Genomic DNA, 18,623 nt, shown 5'->3' with positions numbered 1-18,623 from the left:
CCCTCTCCGCCCCCGGGTTCCGCGCCGTTGGCGGAGAGCGCGCGCCCGCAGTCCTTGCATCCGTGATACCACATCTTCTGACACCCCACCTCATCTTTCCCGCGTGGCCCACTCCCCTCCCGCGCACCCCACCCCCTTGCACTGCCCGATGACGCGGTTTCCTAGGAGCTGGGCAGGCCAGGAGGAGGGGATTGCTGGACCAAAGGGCTCCTCCAAGGCTGAGTGTGGGCTCTAATTGGCTCGGATTCTGTCATAACCGCTCACTAGCAGTGTGGCCTCCAATAAGTTAAAAATCATCTTTGGTGGTAATAATAGTGTCATCCTGAGAGCATTGCTGTGAGCATTAAATGAGCTAAAACACCTAGAACAGTGCTTCTAAAAAAGCATGTCCTATCTTAGGGTATCATCATTAAAGGTGTCATTAGCACATGAAACACAAAGGATGCTCACAAAATAACCAATAAAATATATTCAATGCTCACCTTTCACCCCTCTCCTGTGCAAAGGACTCAGAACTCAATGATGTAAAAACACAGGGAAATGAGGAAGAGATCAATTTGCCATGCCCAAGAATTCCTAAGAATTTACTAGCTACTCAAGCATGACTCCCCACTCCTTGATTAATTAAGGGCTGCACATGGAAAGCACAGTATGCAAAGGAGCAGGGGCCAGCAACTTTACAGGGAAGAGAGCTGACCAACAGACTCAGCAGATGATCAAGGCTGCCATCAAGGTGTTAAGGCAAGTTAATTTTATCTAGCCTACCCCAGCTCATTCCTGAAAAAAAATTAGACAAATCACAGCTGAAGGACAGTCAACAAAATATCTGACCAAGACTGTCACAAGATCATCAAAAACAAGGAAAGTCTGAGAAACTGTCACAACAAAGAGCCTAAAGAGCCATGACAACTAAATATACATGGTAGATCCTACAACAAAAAAGGACATTAGGTAAAAACCTAAATAAATCTGAATATGGTATGGTTCTTGTTTTTTTTTTTTTTTTAAGTGGTTTAATCAAGATAGAATGTATTTCTTGTTTTTTTTGTGTTTTTTTTTTTTTTTTTTTTTTTTTGCTTTTTAGGGCCAAACCCTCAGCACATGGAGGCTCTCAGGCTAGGGGTCAAATTGGAGCTGCAGTTGCTGGCCTATGCCACAGCCACAGCAAAGCGGGATCTGAGCTGTGTCTGTGACCTACACCACACCTCATGGTAATGCCAGATCACCGAACCACTGAGTGAGGCCAGGGATTGAACCCGTATCCTCAAGGATTCTAGTTGGATTTGTTTCCACTGAGCCACAACGGGAACTCCTAAATGTCTATTTCTAAGTCTGCTCAATAAGAGAAAGTCTTTCTTTCTAACAAAATGACCACATCCATGATAGATGGAAGCTTCCAGGCCAGGGACTGAATCTGAGCCACAGCCGAGACCACTCTGGATTCATTAACACACTGTGCTGGCCATGGATCGAACCCATGCCTCTGCAGCCACCCGAACCGCTGCAACTGGATTCTTAACTCACTGGACCACAGCAGGAACTCCATGTCTTTTTTGTAACTATGACACTCAGACATTAACATAACTTGCATTTTAACCATGAATGTTCCTTTAGAGTTAGAAAACTGGAATTACTTGCAATAGGCAAAATATTTCTAAATTTGGGTTATTTTACTATGCTCTTTAGTAGCTGTTTCAATCTCAATTCAACCTCAGTAAAAAGTATGTTTTTACAAGGAATTTAAAAGCCACACCATCTTTATACTAAAAGAATAAAGATTTTTATTAAGCATTGTAAGTTGCATTCAATAGCCTTCAGATACACCACACCACAACCCATCTACAATCAGTCAAACCCAACAGCAGTTCATTCTTGCACAATCCATGAGTTAGGGCAAAACTCCCTTCAACTTACAGTAAAGATCCTACTCAGGTCTTGCGGGCAGGGATTGGGGAATTACATCTCATTTCTGATCACTAATGTGTGATGAAGAGCATCAGGAGAATTATATGAAAACGAATAAGAAGTGATTCTGATTTCAAAGTACATTGTTTGGAAACATTAACAAAAACATCAAAATGATATAAGTATACCTGCTTCTACTAAATTCTTGATGGGAAAGTTCTCAAGAACAAGCAATTTGTTTCCTGCTACAGAAGGGGGGGTTGTTTTTTTTGTTTTTTTTTTTTTAAAGATCAAAGGGATTTTTTTTTTTTTGTTTTTCACAGAATTTCATATTTTGCTAATATGAAGGCATAAAACAGCAACAAAGAACAATAATGCATACAGCAGTGAGTACACCAGGGTAATGTTGATATTCGAAACAGCTAGATAATTTTGGGGGGTTTTAGAATAAATGCAACAGAGGTCAATAATCACGAAATTTTAAGGTTAGAGCAAGATCAGTCAATGACTAAACAGAGTTAACATCTTTTATAGGACTATTACTGATTATCTGCATTTTTGTTTTGCAAATGGGCACATACTGGTAAGAATGGAAGAAAGGACAATAACATGCATAATATTAACTACACACTTTAAAAATTATGAACCATGCAGAAGTTTAGCTCAAGTAGTAGCACTAATGGTCTACATCCGATTCAAAACCACATAGTTCATTGATCACAGATGCATGGTATTAAGTCACGAAAAGTTTCAGAACACATTGTGTTGATTTTGAAAGGTCATTTGCATCTTCTATGATTTCAACTTTATCTCCATTAACTTGCTTGTAAAGTATGTATGATGTACTGTATATTTAAAATCAGCAGAACGGCAATATTACTCTATAATTTTTTTAGTTTTGATAGTTGCACTTTTTTTTTTTAAACACAAAAGAACCACATCAACAGTGATGAAATTTAAGTAAGAAAGAAAAACTGTGGTTGTGCCTTATTTCTTTCATAATCATAAAATCAAAGCCTTAGACAAAGCTTTCTTGTGAACAGTAATGCAAAAATCAAAGATAATGGCATACATATGGTGCCAAATGCTAAAAATGATATTTTAAGCTATATATACTTAAAGACTGCCAAAATTTGTTTTCTTTATAAGTTCAAGAAACACAACTATAGGCTTTTGTCATAACCAGTTTAAACTTTGTGTGTACTTCATTTTAAGTGTGGGAGTCAAATGCTCTTCATTTTCTTTCTCTCTTTTTGTTTTATTGTAGCATTTTGACTACAACTGGTTAAAACTAAAAATGTGTTGTTTAAATCTCTGATATCAAAGAGGGATCCGAATTTCCAAAGTCCTCATTTTTCTCTTACGGAAAGGAAAAAATGTACATAACTGTAGGCTCTCTTTCTCTCCAGATATTCCTAATCCTTACCCTTCCAGCATCCTTCACCCTCTATAAAAAATAAGTTTACTCTTCTTTCTTTAAGACAGCTGCCTCCAGAGCATCAGCTCTACGGCAAGCACTGTCTGTACTTAGTGCATTTAAGTGAGGATTTGTATTGCACGTCTTAGAGTCATTGTTCAAGGCACTTTCCGAGTGGCTGGGGGCCCTGGCGTCGCCCGTGCTCCCATTCATCTGGGGAGCTGGCTTCTCCTCAGCCACTGCTCCGTTCTCGGCCAGGGACCCGTCTGAAGACACAGCGGAGGATTTAGACTCTCCGGATCTCGACTTCAGTTCTTTGGCCACTTCTTCTGCTGAAGCAGCATAGGGAGGCTTGCCCTATTGAAAATGAGGGACAGTGAGCGGTAAGGCAGCTTTTGATAAACAGCGGGAGAGAGGAGACACGGAAGCCTGTTGACACTCACTGCAGATATAAGCATAAAATTCAGTGGGTACGCGGCCGTGGCCCTCGTTGTATGTACGCTCCACCCTACGCATTCCACATGCTTTGTACTCTCCAGTCTCTGCATTCCATTACATACTCTGTACATGCCACAGTCTATAATAACCTCTAAATGCTGCTTATTCTTTTTATACTCTATCAACTCTAGGGATTCTATGACATACTCTATGCATGCTACTCTCCATAGCTTCTATTATCTATTATAGAATTATTAATATTATCTATTACATACTCTGTACATTCTGTACACAGCTGACCCTTGAACAACATGGATTTAAGCCATGCAAGCCCACCATGACATGGGTTTTTTTCAATAAACATGTACTACAGTACCACATGATCTGCAGTTGGTTGAATCTGAAGATGTGGAACTGTGGCTACGGAAGGAGCTGGCTGTAAAGTTCTATGTGGACTTTTGACTGCATGGAGGCTTGGCACTGTCCACGGGTCAACTGTACTTTCTATGCTCTACAGTCTATAATCTATCTACTCTGTACATGCTATTATGGACTCTACCTACTCTATAGTCTACACACAGAGTGGGGCTGGAGGTGCCTATCGCCCTCGCTCTAGATACGTCTTCTTATACCAGGGGTTGCCATGTTCCCCATTTGGGTTCCATTGCACACAGTGTCCTATTTTAGCTTTCAATCCTAGAGTGCAGATACACTTATGTAAACTTTTCTACAAGTCAATACTACTGCATTCTCTTGGAACCTTGAGAAAAGTATTAATATAAAAATATGGGAGGCCCAAGAAGAGAAAAATAATACTGAAGATCTCAACTACATGCTTTCAAACCTCAAAGCCCTCACTCTCTCTAGGGTAAGCCCCTTACCAGATAAGCCACACACTTGCAGCAGGATTGCCAATGGGGATGAAGCAGTTCCCCGTGGTCTGTGCATGAGGGACCCTCCCTAGAGTTACTCCCCAGGGAGTAATGTGAAGGGTGCAGGAAGACAAAGAAGGAAAGCCAGCTCTGTACCTGCCTGGAAACAGACACTCCCTCAGCTACAGCCAATTCTTCCCATAGGCCTAGGCCACTGCAAGAAGTCCCCCGCACTAGATGGACCATGAGCACGGGGCAGCACTGCCTTCTCTGCCCTACTGGCAAATTATCTTAGAACTGGCCCCACCAGGATGGCAACACAGAGACTGGAAGGCCAAAAACTCTCAGGAAACACGCTGCCCTTCACTATCTATCCTCAAGGTGCAAGAACACTGCTTTCACTTAAAAATGAGCAGGAGGAAGTACCAAGGTGAAACCACATATTATACCATTTTAAGAAGATAAGAGATGGAACAACATCCCTAGTAAATACATCAGAAAGGCATAACAATAAAAGACCATGATTGCTTCCTCTGATTTAAAACAGGCTGTGTGACAGGACAGGATGAGGAAGAGGAACAAAGACTAAAGCAGGAAAAGCCAGAAAGTGAGGTGGAAAACTGAGGGAAGAGTTTAAAATAAAAGAAAAAATAATTCCAGAAATAAACACTAAATTAGATGAAATAACACCAAATAAACATCCAAATACCTGAAGCAGGTAAAAGAAGAAAATTTTTTAATGAGAAAGACACTAAGAGAGGGAAAGGCTGGTCAAACCCACAATGAGACGCCGTCTCACACCTACCAGAATGGCTGAACCTAGCACCGGACGATACAAGTGTGGACAAGGATGTGCAGAATCGGAACCCTCAGCATTGCTGATAGAAATGGAAAATGGTGCAAGCACTTTGGAAAACAGTTTGATGGTTCCTAAAATGCTTAAACACAGTGACTATATGACTCAGAAATTTACGCCTACATATATACCCAAGAGAACTGAAAATGTGTCCTTCAAAAACTTGACTATACACAATAAGACTATAGTTAGCAGTACTCTATCTCAACATTTTAAAAGTTCTCATGATAAGAAAAAGAAATTTGTAACTGTGTGGTGATGTATGCTAACCAGACGTATTTTGATTATTTTACAATAAGTACAAATGTTGAATCATTATGCTGCACACATGAAACTAATATAATGTTATATGTCGATTACATCTAAATAAAACTGGGGGTGGGGTGGGTAACCAGACTTGAGCGTATATGTTCATAGCAGCATTATACATAATAGCCAAAAAAAGGGGGGGGAGAGGAAAAATCTGAATGTCCATCAATTGATGAAAAAGTAAACAAAATGTGATGGATCCATTCAATGGTGCATCCCTCAGCAGTAATAAAGAATGAAGTCCTACTATGTGCCACAAGCTGTGAATTTACATGAAATGTACAGAGGGTAAGTCCACACAGGAAGCAGATCCTCCAAGACTGCAAAGGTGGGGTGTGTGACTACTCTGGAGTAAGGGGTTTCTTTTGGGATAATGAATGTCCTGGAACTGACGTTGATTGCTGTGTGATGTTGAGAAAAGAATGAATCGTACACTTTAAACAGGTGAACTGCATAGTGGATGAGTCACATCTCAAAAAAGAAAGAGATGGAGTTCCCGTCGTGGCACAGTGGTTAACGAATATGACTAGGAACCATGAGGTTGCAGGTTCAATCCCCAGCCTTGCTCAGTGGGTTATCGATCCAGCATTGCCATGAGCTGCGGCATAGGTTGCAGACACGGCTCGGATCTCGTGTTGCTGTGGCTCTGGTGTAGGCCGGCGGATGCAGCTCTGATTAGACCCCTAGCCTGGGAACCTCCATATGCCGTGGGAGTGGCCCTAGAAAAGGCAAAAAGACAAAAAAAAAAAAAAAAAAAAAAGAGAGAGACAAGAAGGAATCAAGAGTATGCCAAACACTGATGACAGACCCAGAAGGATGAGTACAGCAGGAGCACCAGAGATGAAAACAAAGCAAAGCAACAGAACAGAAATGAAAAACTAGTAACTGAAGAAAGTTTTCTGACGTAAAACAAAGTCTGAAACTGCATTTGGAAAGAAGGCATCGGATACTGAGTATACAACCAGCAGCAAAGCACGTCACTAAATTTTGAAGGAAAAGCAAAAATGATTTAGGCATTTAGGGCAAAAAAGCAAATGACTTGAAAGGAAAAGACAATTCAAATATTATTAGTCTTATTATTATTATTATTGTTAGACTGCAAAGCTTTATTACAGAAGAAAATCATATAACACGTGTAAGTTACTTGAGAAGAAGATGTGAACCAGTATTTCCAATTACTAGGAAAATAAGCTGTTTTCAAATTGAATACTGCTTCCCCAAGTCCTCCCTAGGAACCCTCTGAAAAAAAGCATCAGAGGGACAAAATGGACCGGCAGACTCAAGGCTGGGGGCGGTGGGGGGAGCACAGACACGGTTATCTATAGACCCTAGAACAAATGTGGCTGAAGGGAGAGTGTACCTTGGACAATGTAGACAATAGTGGGATGGCTAATTTTTTTTTAGATTCAAGAATGGTGGGGGAAAATGGGGGAAGCATAATATAATATTTTCTTTTAACTGTTCCCAGTGATTGTGCTGGTAATGGTAGTATTAGCTATTCCTAGCAGACTGTACACAATAAGGGATGAAATAAGTGATGAGCTATGGAATGTTCTGATTTAATGACCCTCTGGGTTTTTAGGAACCAAGATTCTCAGGAGGGAAGGAAGGATATATTGATATAGACTGTAAAAATCATGTCAAATTCCTGAAGTCTTTTTTTGTCTTTTTGTCTTTTTTTAGGGCTGCACTAGTGGCGCATGGAGGTTCCCAGGCTAGGGGTTGAATCAGAGCTGTAGCTGCCGGAATACACCAGAGCCACAGCAACACGCTGGATCCGAGCCACATCGGTGACCTACACCACAGCTCATGGCAGCGCCAGATCCTTAACCCACTGAGCAAGGCCAGGGATCGAACCTTCAACTTCATGGTTCCTACTCGCATTCGTTTCCGCTGCACCACGACGGAAACTCCAAATTCCTCAAGTCTTAAATCTGAATTGGAAGAGTCAACATAGTTAGGGGAGAAACTGCATGTATGTGTATGTGTGTTTGTGTGAGTGCAGAGCTCTGTTCATAGGAAAGGCCCAGAAATGGTGATTTGGCATGGAAGAAAGGACATAGAGATGTAACACAGAAGAAGCTACATAAAAGCCTTATCATCCTCAGCTTGAATTGGAAACATCAGTGTGAATTTATGAGAGTTATGTCTTTAAAAAAATACAATCAAAAGCATTTTTGTTATGTGTGTGTTTATGTAGAAGCAACAGGCCTCTGGGTGTCTAGAGAACAATGATGGACCCTACGGCAGCCAGAGTCTCTTGGTGCCACCGTTGTGGTCTGGAAATGCCATGTCCCACTAAAGAAAGCAAGAAACTCAGAGAAGTGGGTGACACAGGTCTGATGGGGTGGCAACTGAAGCTACTGAAGCTCAGAGGTCCCAGCAAAGGGCCCAGTGGCCAAGGCTAGGCAAGGTGAGCTACACGACCATGTCTTGGCCTAGCTTTCCTATAATGGCTGTGCTACTCGGGCACCAAAGAAAAAGTGATGAGAGGCATCTGTTTACAAAGATACCCCGATAAATAAAGAAGAAGAAATGATGGAATGAGAATATTTTCATTTTGTAATCTGCAGTCAATGAATGGATCAATAGGTCCTAACACATTAAAACAGACAAGCGGACAGAAAAGCACGCAGCTTCACTAGTTCTGCCACAGGGAGAAACATGAGCCCCATGTACCATCCACATCCGGGAACCAGGGTATAAGAAAGATACGGTCAGAGCCACGTGGGGAAGAGCATCATGAGTGGGCACTCAGCAAAAGCCACAAGTCTGCCCGGGAAATAGTCCAGGCTGTCCTTCAACAGATAAAAGGAAGAAAGGAACGGCAGGGAGGGGAGTTCCTGGAGGCTGAGTAGGTTGACCATCCACCGTTGTCACTGCTGTGGCTCAGATTCAATTCCTGGCCTGGGATCATATACCGAGGGCAAAAAGAAGGAAAAAAAATAAAGAAGGAAGAAAAGAAAGGGAGGGAGGGGAACCTGCAGACTTAGAGAGGCTTAGAAGACACAGCAAACTAAAGGAAAATGAGCACAGCTCAACTACAGCATCTAGGGATGCATACCTGAGTGATAAAACCAGAAAGAGACAAGGGAGAAGTACCTCAGTGTAAAATACAGGGTTGTGGGTATCTTGTGCAGAGGGAGGCAGGCAGGTGGTGTTGGGATTGGCCTGTGAGGGGCTCTTGGTGTGGCTGGGAAAATGCTATTCATTACGTGGGGGATGGCCACATGGCTATTTGTGTGTGTACGCTTTTCAGTATCTAGGTTTCCTATTAAAATAAAAACAATGCATAAGTAATATGGGGACATATATTCCCCACCACCAGCTCAGGAGAGGCCCCTGTATCCACCAAAGATGACCATAATGTACAACCAGGGCATTTTTCACAGGATGAGCTCTGTGTTGGAGATCCAATTAAGAATGGAGTTCTTAGAGTTCTCGTGGTGGTGCAGTGGAAACGAATCCAACTAGGGAGGTTGCAGCTTCGATCCCTGACCTCGCTTAGTGGGTTAAGGATCTGGCATTTCCGTGAGCTGTGGTGTAGATCGCAGATGTGGCTCGGATCCTGTGTTGCTGTGGCTGTGGCAGAGGCTGGCAGCTACAGCTCTGATTTGACCCCTAGCCTTGGGAACCTCCATATGCTGTGGGTGCAGCCCTAAAAAGACAAAAGACAAAAAACAAAAAAGAAAGAAAGAAAGAAAAAAAGAATGAAATTCTTGTCCCTCTTGTGACCATGTCTAGAGGCTAAGTGCCTGTGGCCCAAAAGGGTGTCTTGGTGAAGGTTGTGGTGGGGAGGTGTCCAGGGAGCCAGAAGGAGCTGAGGCCTCTCCTTTTTGCTGGATGCTGTGCTATAAAGAGGGGCTGCCTGGGCCTACTTTCAGGAAGAGATGCCCCAGGACTTAACTTGTTTGGTGTACTTCATCAAAACAGATGCTTCCAAGATGCTTAAGATCACCGGACAAAGGTAAAAGTTTTATTTTCTCTTGGCCAATTAAGTTTCCAAATGCCAGTTGTTAGTAAATGAGTCACAAGAGTGTACTACTCTGAAAGTTTACAAGGATAGTATGGGAAAACACTACGCACTTGGACTGAACATCATGATTCAATAAGTGAGACAATATAATACACCGTTAGGGCTGACTGGGATTTCTAAAAGACTGTTCTCAAGGGGAAATTCATCAGAACCCAGGTCCTAAATGGAAAACCCGAAGTGGAAGAAAATTCTAGCTCTTTTATAAAGACAGGAATGTGACTTTCTTTTCTCAAGGGCTAATCCTTTCAGGGAAGAGCTAGAGACAAGAAAAGAGGGTCTAGGAGGAGAAAAAGAGGCACTGTCCCAGCATTTAAAGTCGTTAACTTTCTTTCAGATACAAAATGCAATTTACCTAATATTTTATGATATAAATAGCATTAATAGCTCCTGGGTTATTCTCAGCTAAATCCCACTGTACAGCATGTGGACACGAGATGATGAGCCTCTCTTCACCACAAACGATGCTAAAATGATCTGGGTTTGAGGGAGTGCATACTTGGTGAGCACCATGTGCCACTACTGTGTTAGAAGCTCAACAGCTACAGAAGTATCCCAACACCCCTCCTGTCTGGACAAAGGCACTGAAATGCTGGCCTAGGAAGACCAGAGGGTCAGGAGTGAACCAGCACTAGCGCTTTGTTATGTCATTACCTGAATCGCACCCTGGTTTTTATAGCCTCTGCCATAGTACCTTCCACCTCTTCCAAATGTTCTGATCACTGGAGTGGAAATAACTCCTCTTGGACGCCTAAACACATACAAGAGGACAAAAACAGATAGGTGTGAATCTGTTACAGGTAACATTTAAACACTTAATATCAAATGGACTTAAAGGAGTCTAACTTATGTTACAGGAAGCACAGACTTTATTAAATCACACCAAAGATTTATTCCAAGGAATCAATCATACTTTTCTGGTCCATATCCAGAGTGTACAATTTGACAGATAATGCACTTCATTCAGAAATGTTCTTTTTTTAAAAAAAAAAAATTGAAAAATGGTTCGTTGAATAATTTCTGGATAAATATTTAATAATGGCTTAAATGTGACATAGTGCTCTATCTGTAATGGAATCCTATTCAACCACCATGACTAATGTTAGAGAAGAATATTTAATGACACAAAAGTGGTCCTAGCAAATAAACTCACGATTAAAGTACCAGGTAAAAGGCTGCTCTTTTTTTTCTGTTTTAAAGTATACATTTCCTTCCAAACTCACCCTCTTGCTGGCCCTCCAACAGAAACCACCTGCAGGGGGAAAGGCCCACGGCCCCCACGGCCCCGTCTGCTCCCAGCCCAGTGGCCAACCACGGTGCCAGCTATTTCCAGCTTCCCTCCCTGAGAAGGTATAGGTTGGATTCCTGCATAAAAAAATACATGAAAAAAAAATCTTTAAAATCACAGAATTAAGAATAGCAAAAAAAAAAAAAAAGAAACAAGCGAGCAATTTCTTTTCAAATGTGGTTTCTGTTTCATATGCAGCCCCTTTCTCTTGGGTATGAAGACTTCTTGTTTATTATGTGAACTATCTATGCACACAGTTTGTTATTAATGGTTTTAAGCTATTGTTAAAAATACACCTGACGGAGTTCCCACTGTGGCCCAGCAGATTAAGGACCAAACATTGTCTCTGTGAGGATGTGGGTTCCATCCTTGGCCTGGATCAGTGGGTCAGGGACCCAGTATTGCTGTAAGTAGTGGTGTAGGTCACAGATGGGGCTTGGAGCTAGTGTTGCCATGGCTGTGGTGTAGACCCCAACCGCAGCTCCAATTCGAATCCTGGCCCAGGAACTTCTATATTCCGCAGGTGCAGCCGTAAAAAGAAAAAAATATATATACACACCTGAAAGTAAGGCAATTGTGTTGGGTCTTCGAACAAGCCATGACAACTGAAAGAGGATACGACTGCAAAATGAGCATGGCTCTTACGTAGAAATAGACCCAATAACGTACTGGTTGCATAGAGCACAACTTCTATAGCACCAAGATGAAAATCTGTGAACTCAGGTATTTTCCTCTTTGGGAAGCTACTGACAAGTTTACTACCTTAACCAAACATCACAGAAATTAATCTGTAATTAATTTCTTATCCTGTTTTTTCTTAGCCTGTTTTTCCTTATCGTACTATTGCATGAAAATTTCCTTATGCAGGGCTATAAATATTTATTGGGTCTACTAATGTCTATTAATTACCGGTAGCCTGCATATTCTAAGGTTTTTCTGACTACCCTAAGAAAATTCTCAAAAAATTAACTGACAGCAAAACTTCTGATAAAAACAAAACAGAACCTCAAGCATTTTATGTTTTCATAGATGGAATGGATTATAACAAACCCTCCATCATCTTGGTGTCAACCGTGACAATTAACAGCCAGGCAGCGCTGTTCAACAAAATCTGCAACAAGCCTTACATTTTCTAGTAGCCACATTAAAAAGTACAAAGAGGAGCTCCTGTCATGGCTCAGTGGTTAATGAATCCGACTAGGAACCATGAGGTTTCGGTTTCGATCCCTGGCCTTGCTCAGTGGGTTAAGGATCTGGCGCTGCCGTGAGCTGTGGTGTAGGTCGCAGACTCGGCTCGGATCCTGAGTTGCTATGGCTGTGGCGTAGGCTGGGAACCTCCATATGCTGCGGGAGCAGCCCTAGAAAAAGGGCAAAAAGACAAAAAAGTACAAAGAAACACATGAAATAAACACTAGTAATTATATTTTATTTAACCGAATATATCCAAATTAATATTAATTTCAACACTCAATCAAAATAAAAAAACTACTAGTGAGACATCTTGCATTCTTTTTTCTGTATCAAGTATAAAATTAGATGCGTACTTAGGACACGGCCCAGTCTGGATGGCCCACAGTTCAAATGCTCGAGAGCCACATGTGGCCAGTGGCTACTATATTGGACAGCACAGACCTGAGTTCCAGACAATGTGGGGGAAGTCTGGAGGGATGTTCCTCTTGTCACTTCAGACTAAAAAACCCCTTCTGACCCAACAATGTCCACAGTCAAGACTCCCCATCCCACCCCAGCCCCCACAGTATTTTATCCCAACTATAGGCCAGCGTGAGTTTCCAGACAAGAGCTGCAAGAAGCTGAAGCCGACTGTGAAGCAGACGGCACATGTTACTGCGCACTGCGGGACGCACAGGAACAGGAGGAGAAGCACCCTGGGCAGTCAAGAGACTGAGGGAGGCAGGAGAGGGGCATGCGAGTCCAGGAAGGAATACAGAAACGGCTCCTACGGCTGCAGAGACAGAGCCGCATTCATCTGTGAGAGTCCTCCTGCTACAAGAGATGTCTCTCAGTAGCTTCCGTAAGTGCCCAAGAGGCTGAGCTGGAAAAATATTCCTAGTCAAGAAAGAAGACTTGCCTATGCGAAAAGGTCTTCAAAACTGTATTTGAGTCACCCTACAATGTAGACTTGACGGCTAGGCTTAGATCTGCAGTCCCCAAATGTGGGATTTATGACAAAGCCACAAGTCATGATGGGCTTCAAAGTACAATAAAAATCACTAGACATTATTTCAAAACTGAGTGTTAAGACTTTCTCTCCCTCGCAAGCCTAAGACAAATGAAAAGAGAGGCAGTGGGAACTTAAAATAGACTATATATCTGGTGTTGGATCTTTCTTTAAAAATGTTTTTATGAAACAAACTGTGATAAATTTTATTTATATGCCAAGAATTGTACAAGCAGTACCCTCTTTACTCTTGGGGGCTGTGAGGGAACACAACAGGAGGAAAGGTCCCTGGGTATTACTGGTGGACTGCTCTATCACAGGAGGCAATGGCTAGGGGGTCAGGTGCACAGAAGAAAGGCTGCATGGACACACAGTGGCCCCACTGGAAGGCAGAGATGGGGCATACCAAAGCTGCTGCAGAGACCCGGGGACAGGCAAAGGCTGGGGGAAGAGCAGCGGCGAGTGCCAGAGTGGGGACCTATCAGGAAGGCTATGGTGCTGGAGGCAGGACAGACAAGGGGAAAGAGGAGCCAGAGAGCGGGAAGTGCTGGCAAACAGAAGCTCTAGGAGGAAGTGTGGCATAATTACCGCCCTGCGACTTGCTAGTCCTGCCGCTGTCACTGCCTGAGAAGGCGCCGCAAGGTCCTGCCGCCGTCGTCACACGGAAGGCACGGTAAGCGCCTGTCGCTACGGTTTCCCCACAGGGGCCTCCAAAGCTACAGACTCCTGTGGGACCCGGATGGAGAGAGATGGGAGGGGTTGTGAGGAACTGGGTTCAGAAAACCACCAGCGGGCTTCTGGGCAGAGTGACCCCGTGTTCTTCACTTGTTCTTCCACCATCAGTTGCCACAGAGGGAACTCCTGACCCCTCCTGTCATGAGCAGCACTGACATGTTACCTTGCCTGTTCTGGGAGGAGCCTCCCGAGCCTGACACTACTGCCGTAGGCTCTGTCATGGGCCTGGGAGGTGGCCTTAGTGAAGGAGAGCTCCGCTGACCCCACACAGGAGAAGATCCTTAATCACAAATTGAAGCAACTACACTGACCCACCTTAAAAGCTCTGCAACAGCTTTTACAGCTTCCCCTCACTCTCCCATCATCTCTTGCGGGATCAAGTTTGCTCCTTTCCAAGGTAAAGAGCTGCTGCTGAGAACTTCCTAACTAAGCCTGACAGTTCATTACAAGGTCTCAATGCAGCAAGAAGTGGCCCACTAGGGAGGCCTGAGTGGTATGCCGAGCCTCTCCCCACACCAGCAGGTCCCTGCAGACCTTGGTGGACACGCTCACCTGCAAAGCCCCGCCCCCGGCCCTGGGCCGGGGGGACGGGACCAAAGTGCCGCGGGTACACGGAGGCGGGGTAGAAAGGCAGCGCCGCTGGCGGTGGGAAGGGGAGCGGGTGGCTCTGCCGGGAGAAGTTCAGCCCTTCCAGGATGCTCTGCCGCATCTTTTCCACCTTGGCAGCTTGCTCGGCCTGGAAGTCAAGGACTTGCATGTGAAACCTTCCTTCACAAGGTTTCAATGGAATTGGAATGTACAGGAAAGAAGACAGACACACCAACCACTGTGCCATGTCTACTTATTTACCCATAAATTACACGGTCACAATCTGCTCAGCAATACTTCACAGACTGCGAAAGCAAACACACACAAAAACAGCTCTCTTCATGTCATCATCTCAAATCTTATAAAACGAATTAAAACTCCAACTTTCTCAGCAGATCTTCAGGTGAGAACCATTTACTATAAAAGTTATTAACTGAAATGAATTTGGTTCTCAAAATCAATGTCTAGGAGTTCCCACTGTCACGCAGCAAAAACGAATCTGACTAGTATCCATGAAGACACGGGTTCAATCCCTGACCTCGCGCAGTGGGTTAAGGATCTGGTGTTGCCATGAGCTGTGGTGTAGGTCACAGACGCAGCTCAGATCCTGCGCTGCTGTGGCTGAGGCAGAGGATTTGACCCCTAGCCTGGGAACTTCCATATGCCGCTAATGTGGCCCTAAGACACAAACAAAACAAAACAAAACAAAACAAAAACAATTAACAACAACAACAACAAACCAAAACATGTCTACAACCAGACAGATGATGCTCACAGCCTTCCTTCCATAGGGTATATGATGCCTGACTCACATCTTTCAAGTTTACTTTTCTCTGAATTTAGTTTTAGGTCAGGTAGTTACTGTATTTTACAGAAAAGGACCTGAGGCAGAGTGACAGGTGCTTCCTTAGGGAAGCCTGGAGCTCTCTGAGACAGGACAACCTGTCTGCGGGGATGCTGCGAGATGGCCGTCCAGTAGCCTCACAGAACTTGTATATGTCAAATTCCACTGTGAAAAAATATTGGGAACATTTGACTGGAGTGTCTTTTGTTAATAAATATATAAATACATAGACCAATAACCAATCCTTAATCAGAGACCTTGAAAACCTGCTTACTTCGAAAATCTTTCCTTAGACTGAGCTGCACGTAAGAGGTATGTGGGAGAAGGCGTGTTTTGTAGTCCAAGGTTTAAAAGCTTGAAGCACATGTGAGAGCTTCTTTTATGCAAAAGGACAAGATAACCTGACAACGTCACTTTGCTTTTAAATTGGGATTTTTAAACAGTACAGTCAATCCTCATTGCTCATGAGTTCCATATCTGCACCCCCCCCCCCAACTTGCTCACATTTATTTGAAGACATTTGTTGAATGGGATAAAATTTGAGCTGCCACCTGAGGTTGACGAAAGCACAGTGTTGCCTTCGTGTTTCAGCTTTTATAATGTACATTAAGTGTCCTGCTCACTCTTCCTTCAGTGCCACATTTTTTGTGGTTTTGTGAATCATTTTGGAAATACCTGCCCCGGTGCTGAGTACTAGCTAATGTTCACAAGTACCAGGCTGTGCTGTGCCTTACAGAGAAAATACGTGTTTTGGTTAAGTGAGCTTTGTTCAGGCCTAGTGATAATGCTGCTGGCCATAAGTTCACCGTGAGTGAATGAATTTATAATATATATGCATTAAGAAGTCTTAAAAGGAAACACACATAAAACAAGGCTATGGATGGACTAGTTGATGAAGATGTTACGACAGGAGACTCGCAGGAACCTAATCCTATATTTCCCCTAAGAGCAAAGTTTCAGTATTTGCTAATTCAGTGTTTAAGGCAAATTCACAGACTAAAATTATTGTGAATAATGAGAACCAAGTGTACATCCTGAGCTCAGCTCACATGGATACTGAGCCAACGTTCAGTTACACACTGGGCTGTGCCCCATCTAAATCAGAATCCTGTCATTCAGGCTCAATACAAACTGAGTGGGAAAGATCAGACTTGCTGGTGAGCATTATTTCATTCTAGTTGGAGATGGCCACCTGCTCCTCCCTTCCCCGCCCAGCCTGCTTTCCTGTAACTGACCTGACCATCACAGAGGTCGATGAGTGGGGTCTTTTCCCGGCTTGCTTTGAGGAGTTTGGACTGGAAGAGCTTCCCGTCAAAATACATCCAAGGACAGCAGTGTTCCCAGGGCACTGGCTGGCCACATGCGTCGTTTGCAAACAGGGCCATGTCCACACCACTCATGAAGAGAGCTGACAGCTGAATGCCTCGGGGGTCGAGGTTCTCAATCTTTAAATGGAAAAGAGTGATTTCTATGGAGTAAGAATACTACAGTATCCACTTTTCACAATGTCTGACTACAACTCTCCACCACTGATGAGGACAGCCCTTAACCAAATTCCCCCTAAGCGGACCTGTCACTACCTTACAGGGACTTAACACTGACCTGTCTGAACAGAAAGAATTATGTTATTTAACAAACTTAGATTTTAAGAGACTGTTTTATAAACATACTAAAATATTTCAATTTGGAAGTTGTAAAGAGTTATGCAAGTGTAAAGCAGTCCTGTATTTAAGGTGGACACATGACAAAGTAACAAATCATGAATAGTCTCCTTAGCAGTTAAGAAGCTCACAATTCATTTATGAAATAAAAATGTTTACATTTCGGATTCTAAACACTGGCAATAAATTAACAGAAATGTTAGATTCTGCACTTTTTAAGCAGTTCTCTTTAAAAAATCACTTGGTGTAATTTCACTCTAAAGCTTGTACTTTATGCTGACATTATTTTATATGCTAATGTTTTAGATAGCAACTTATTAATGAGACTGTCAAAATGTTTTAGGAGAAATGGATAGCTTACAAATGAAAGAACACAACAGCAAAAACACTACATCTGAACCATGCAGACTATCAGAATCTAGAGACTTGTATCTCTGGCTTCTTCTCACTCAGTTATTAGTGCTGTGAGCCTTCCTTTTTTCTAGCACCTAATGCATAGGATAAGAAACACTGACAAATACAGTCAACTCTTGATTATCTGTGAAGGGTCTAGTTTGTGGATTATCCGGGACTGAGTTTTAACTGTCCTGTTTCTGTCTTCCCACCTTGCACACTTGTTTTCTAAGGCGATGGTTTCCCAAGCATGTAGTCTTTTTTCGGGGCCGCATCCATGATATGCAGATCCCAGGCCAGGGATCGAACCCATGCCACAGCAGTGACAAAGCCAGGTCTTTTAACCAATAGGCTACCAGGGAACTCCAAGAATACAGTCTTTACAAATACCAACCTAAGCAATGAATAACTGTGGCGGGTAAAGTGGCCTTTCATTAAAAAGGAAAAACTATGATTCTAGTGCCAAATATTATCTGATATTTTGTGCTGTCAGTGTCAATACTCCCCATTATCAGCTGTGTTTTCCAAGCTTTCATTTCCCCCTAAAACTTCAAGTCAATGCAACAAACCTCCTGAACCTGGAGAAGACTGCTGACCTCTTCCAGCCCAGCCCTGCTGGCTCCTGCACTGTAGTGTCAAAAAGGAGAACTAAGAAACACATTCAGTTGAGGGCAAGTGGGGACAGGGTGATAGAATTAGATGCATCTTTACATTTATAAGCAGAAAGCAGAGAAAAGAGAGGGTCAAAATGGGGGGAGGGGACCACCTAACTTACTTGGAGCCCCACTGGCCCTGCCCTTCTCTGCACTGCAGAAAGGAAGTGGAAACTCCCTTCTTCAAAGTCCTGAGGCAGAAAGAGAGAGTTTCTCCTCCCCAGTCACCGATGCCATGGGAACGTGGCACTGAGGCGATGCCAGCCCAAGCTTGGGGGCTGTCTGTGCACACACCCATCCCCGGCCCCTCTACAGGGATGACAACAACCAGGCTTCTAGGCGCTCTTTCCCTGCCAGCCTCAGCCTCCCAGGCCAGGGAAGGGAGGGCCTGGTCAAAGCCGAGGGGCAGGCAATGATGGTATGGAGGCTGCTCTGAGGACGTTTGCTTTATG

The 18,623-nt window shown here is 43.3% G+C and overlaps 1 protein-coding gene across 2 annotated transcripts in view; it reads right to left on the bottom strand.

Moving 5' to 3' along the window:
• The window catches only part of FAM120A (constitutive coactivator of PPAR-gamma-like protein 1), a 113,281-nt gene continuing 96,415 nt past the window's right edge, over positions 1,758–18,623 (bottom strand). For both annotated transcript variants that reach the window (XM_021088177.1, XM_021088178.1), the window contains 6 exons: positions 16,700–16,909; positions 14,585–14,768; positions 13,886–14,023; positions 11,054–11,195; positions 10,485–10,581; positions 1,758–3,679 (listed from right to left, as the gene is read on the bottom strand). In XM_021088177.1, the coding sequence (XP_020943836.1) occupies positions 3,368–3,679; positions 10,485–10,581; positions 11,054–11,195; positions 13,886–14,023; positions 14,585–14,768; positions 16,700–16,909 (1,083 nt within the window). In that variant the 3' untranslated portion in view covers positions 1,758–3,367. The remainder of the gene's footprint in view (positions 3,680–10,484; positions 10,582–11,053; positions 11,196–13,885; positions 14,024–14,584; positions 14,769–16,699; positions 16,910–18,623) is intronic.

This window comes from Sus scrofa, chromosome 3 (assembly GCF_000003025.6).
Source record: "Sus scrofa isolate TJ Tabasco breed Duroc chromosome 3, Sscrofa11.1, whole genome shotgun sequence".
Taxonomy (NCBI): domain Eukaryota; kingdom Metazoa; phylum Chordata; class Mammalia; order Artiodactyla; family Suidae; genus Sus; species Sus scrofa.
Note: the sequence above shows the minus strand (reverse complement) of the source record. Positions and strands in the feature narration are given on the sequence as shown.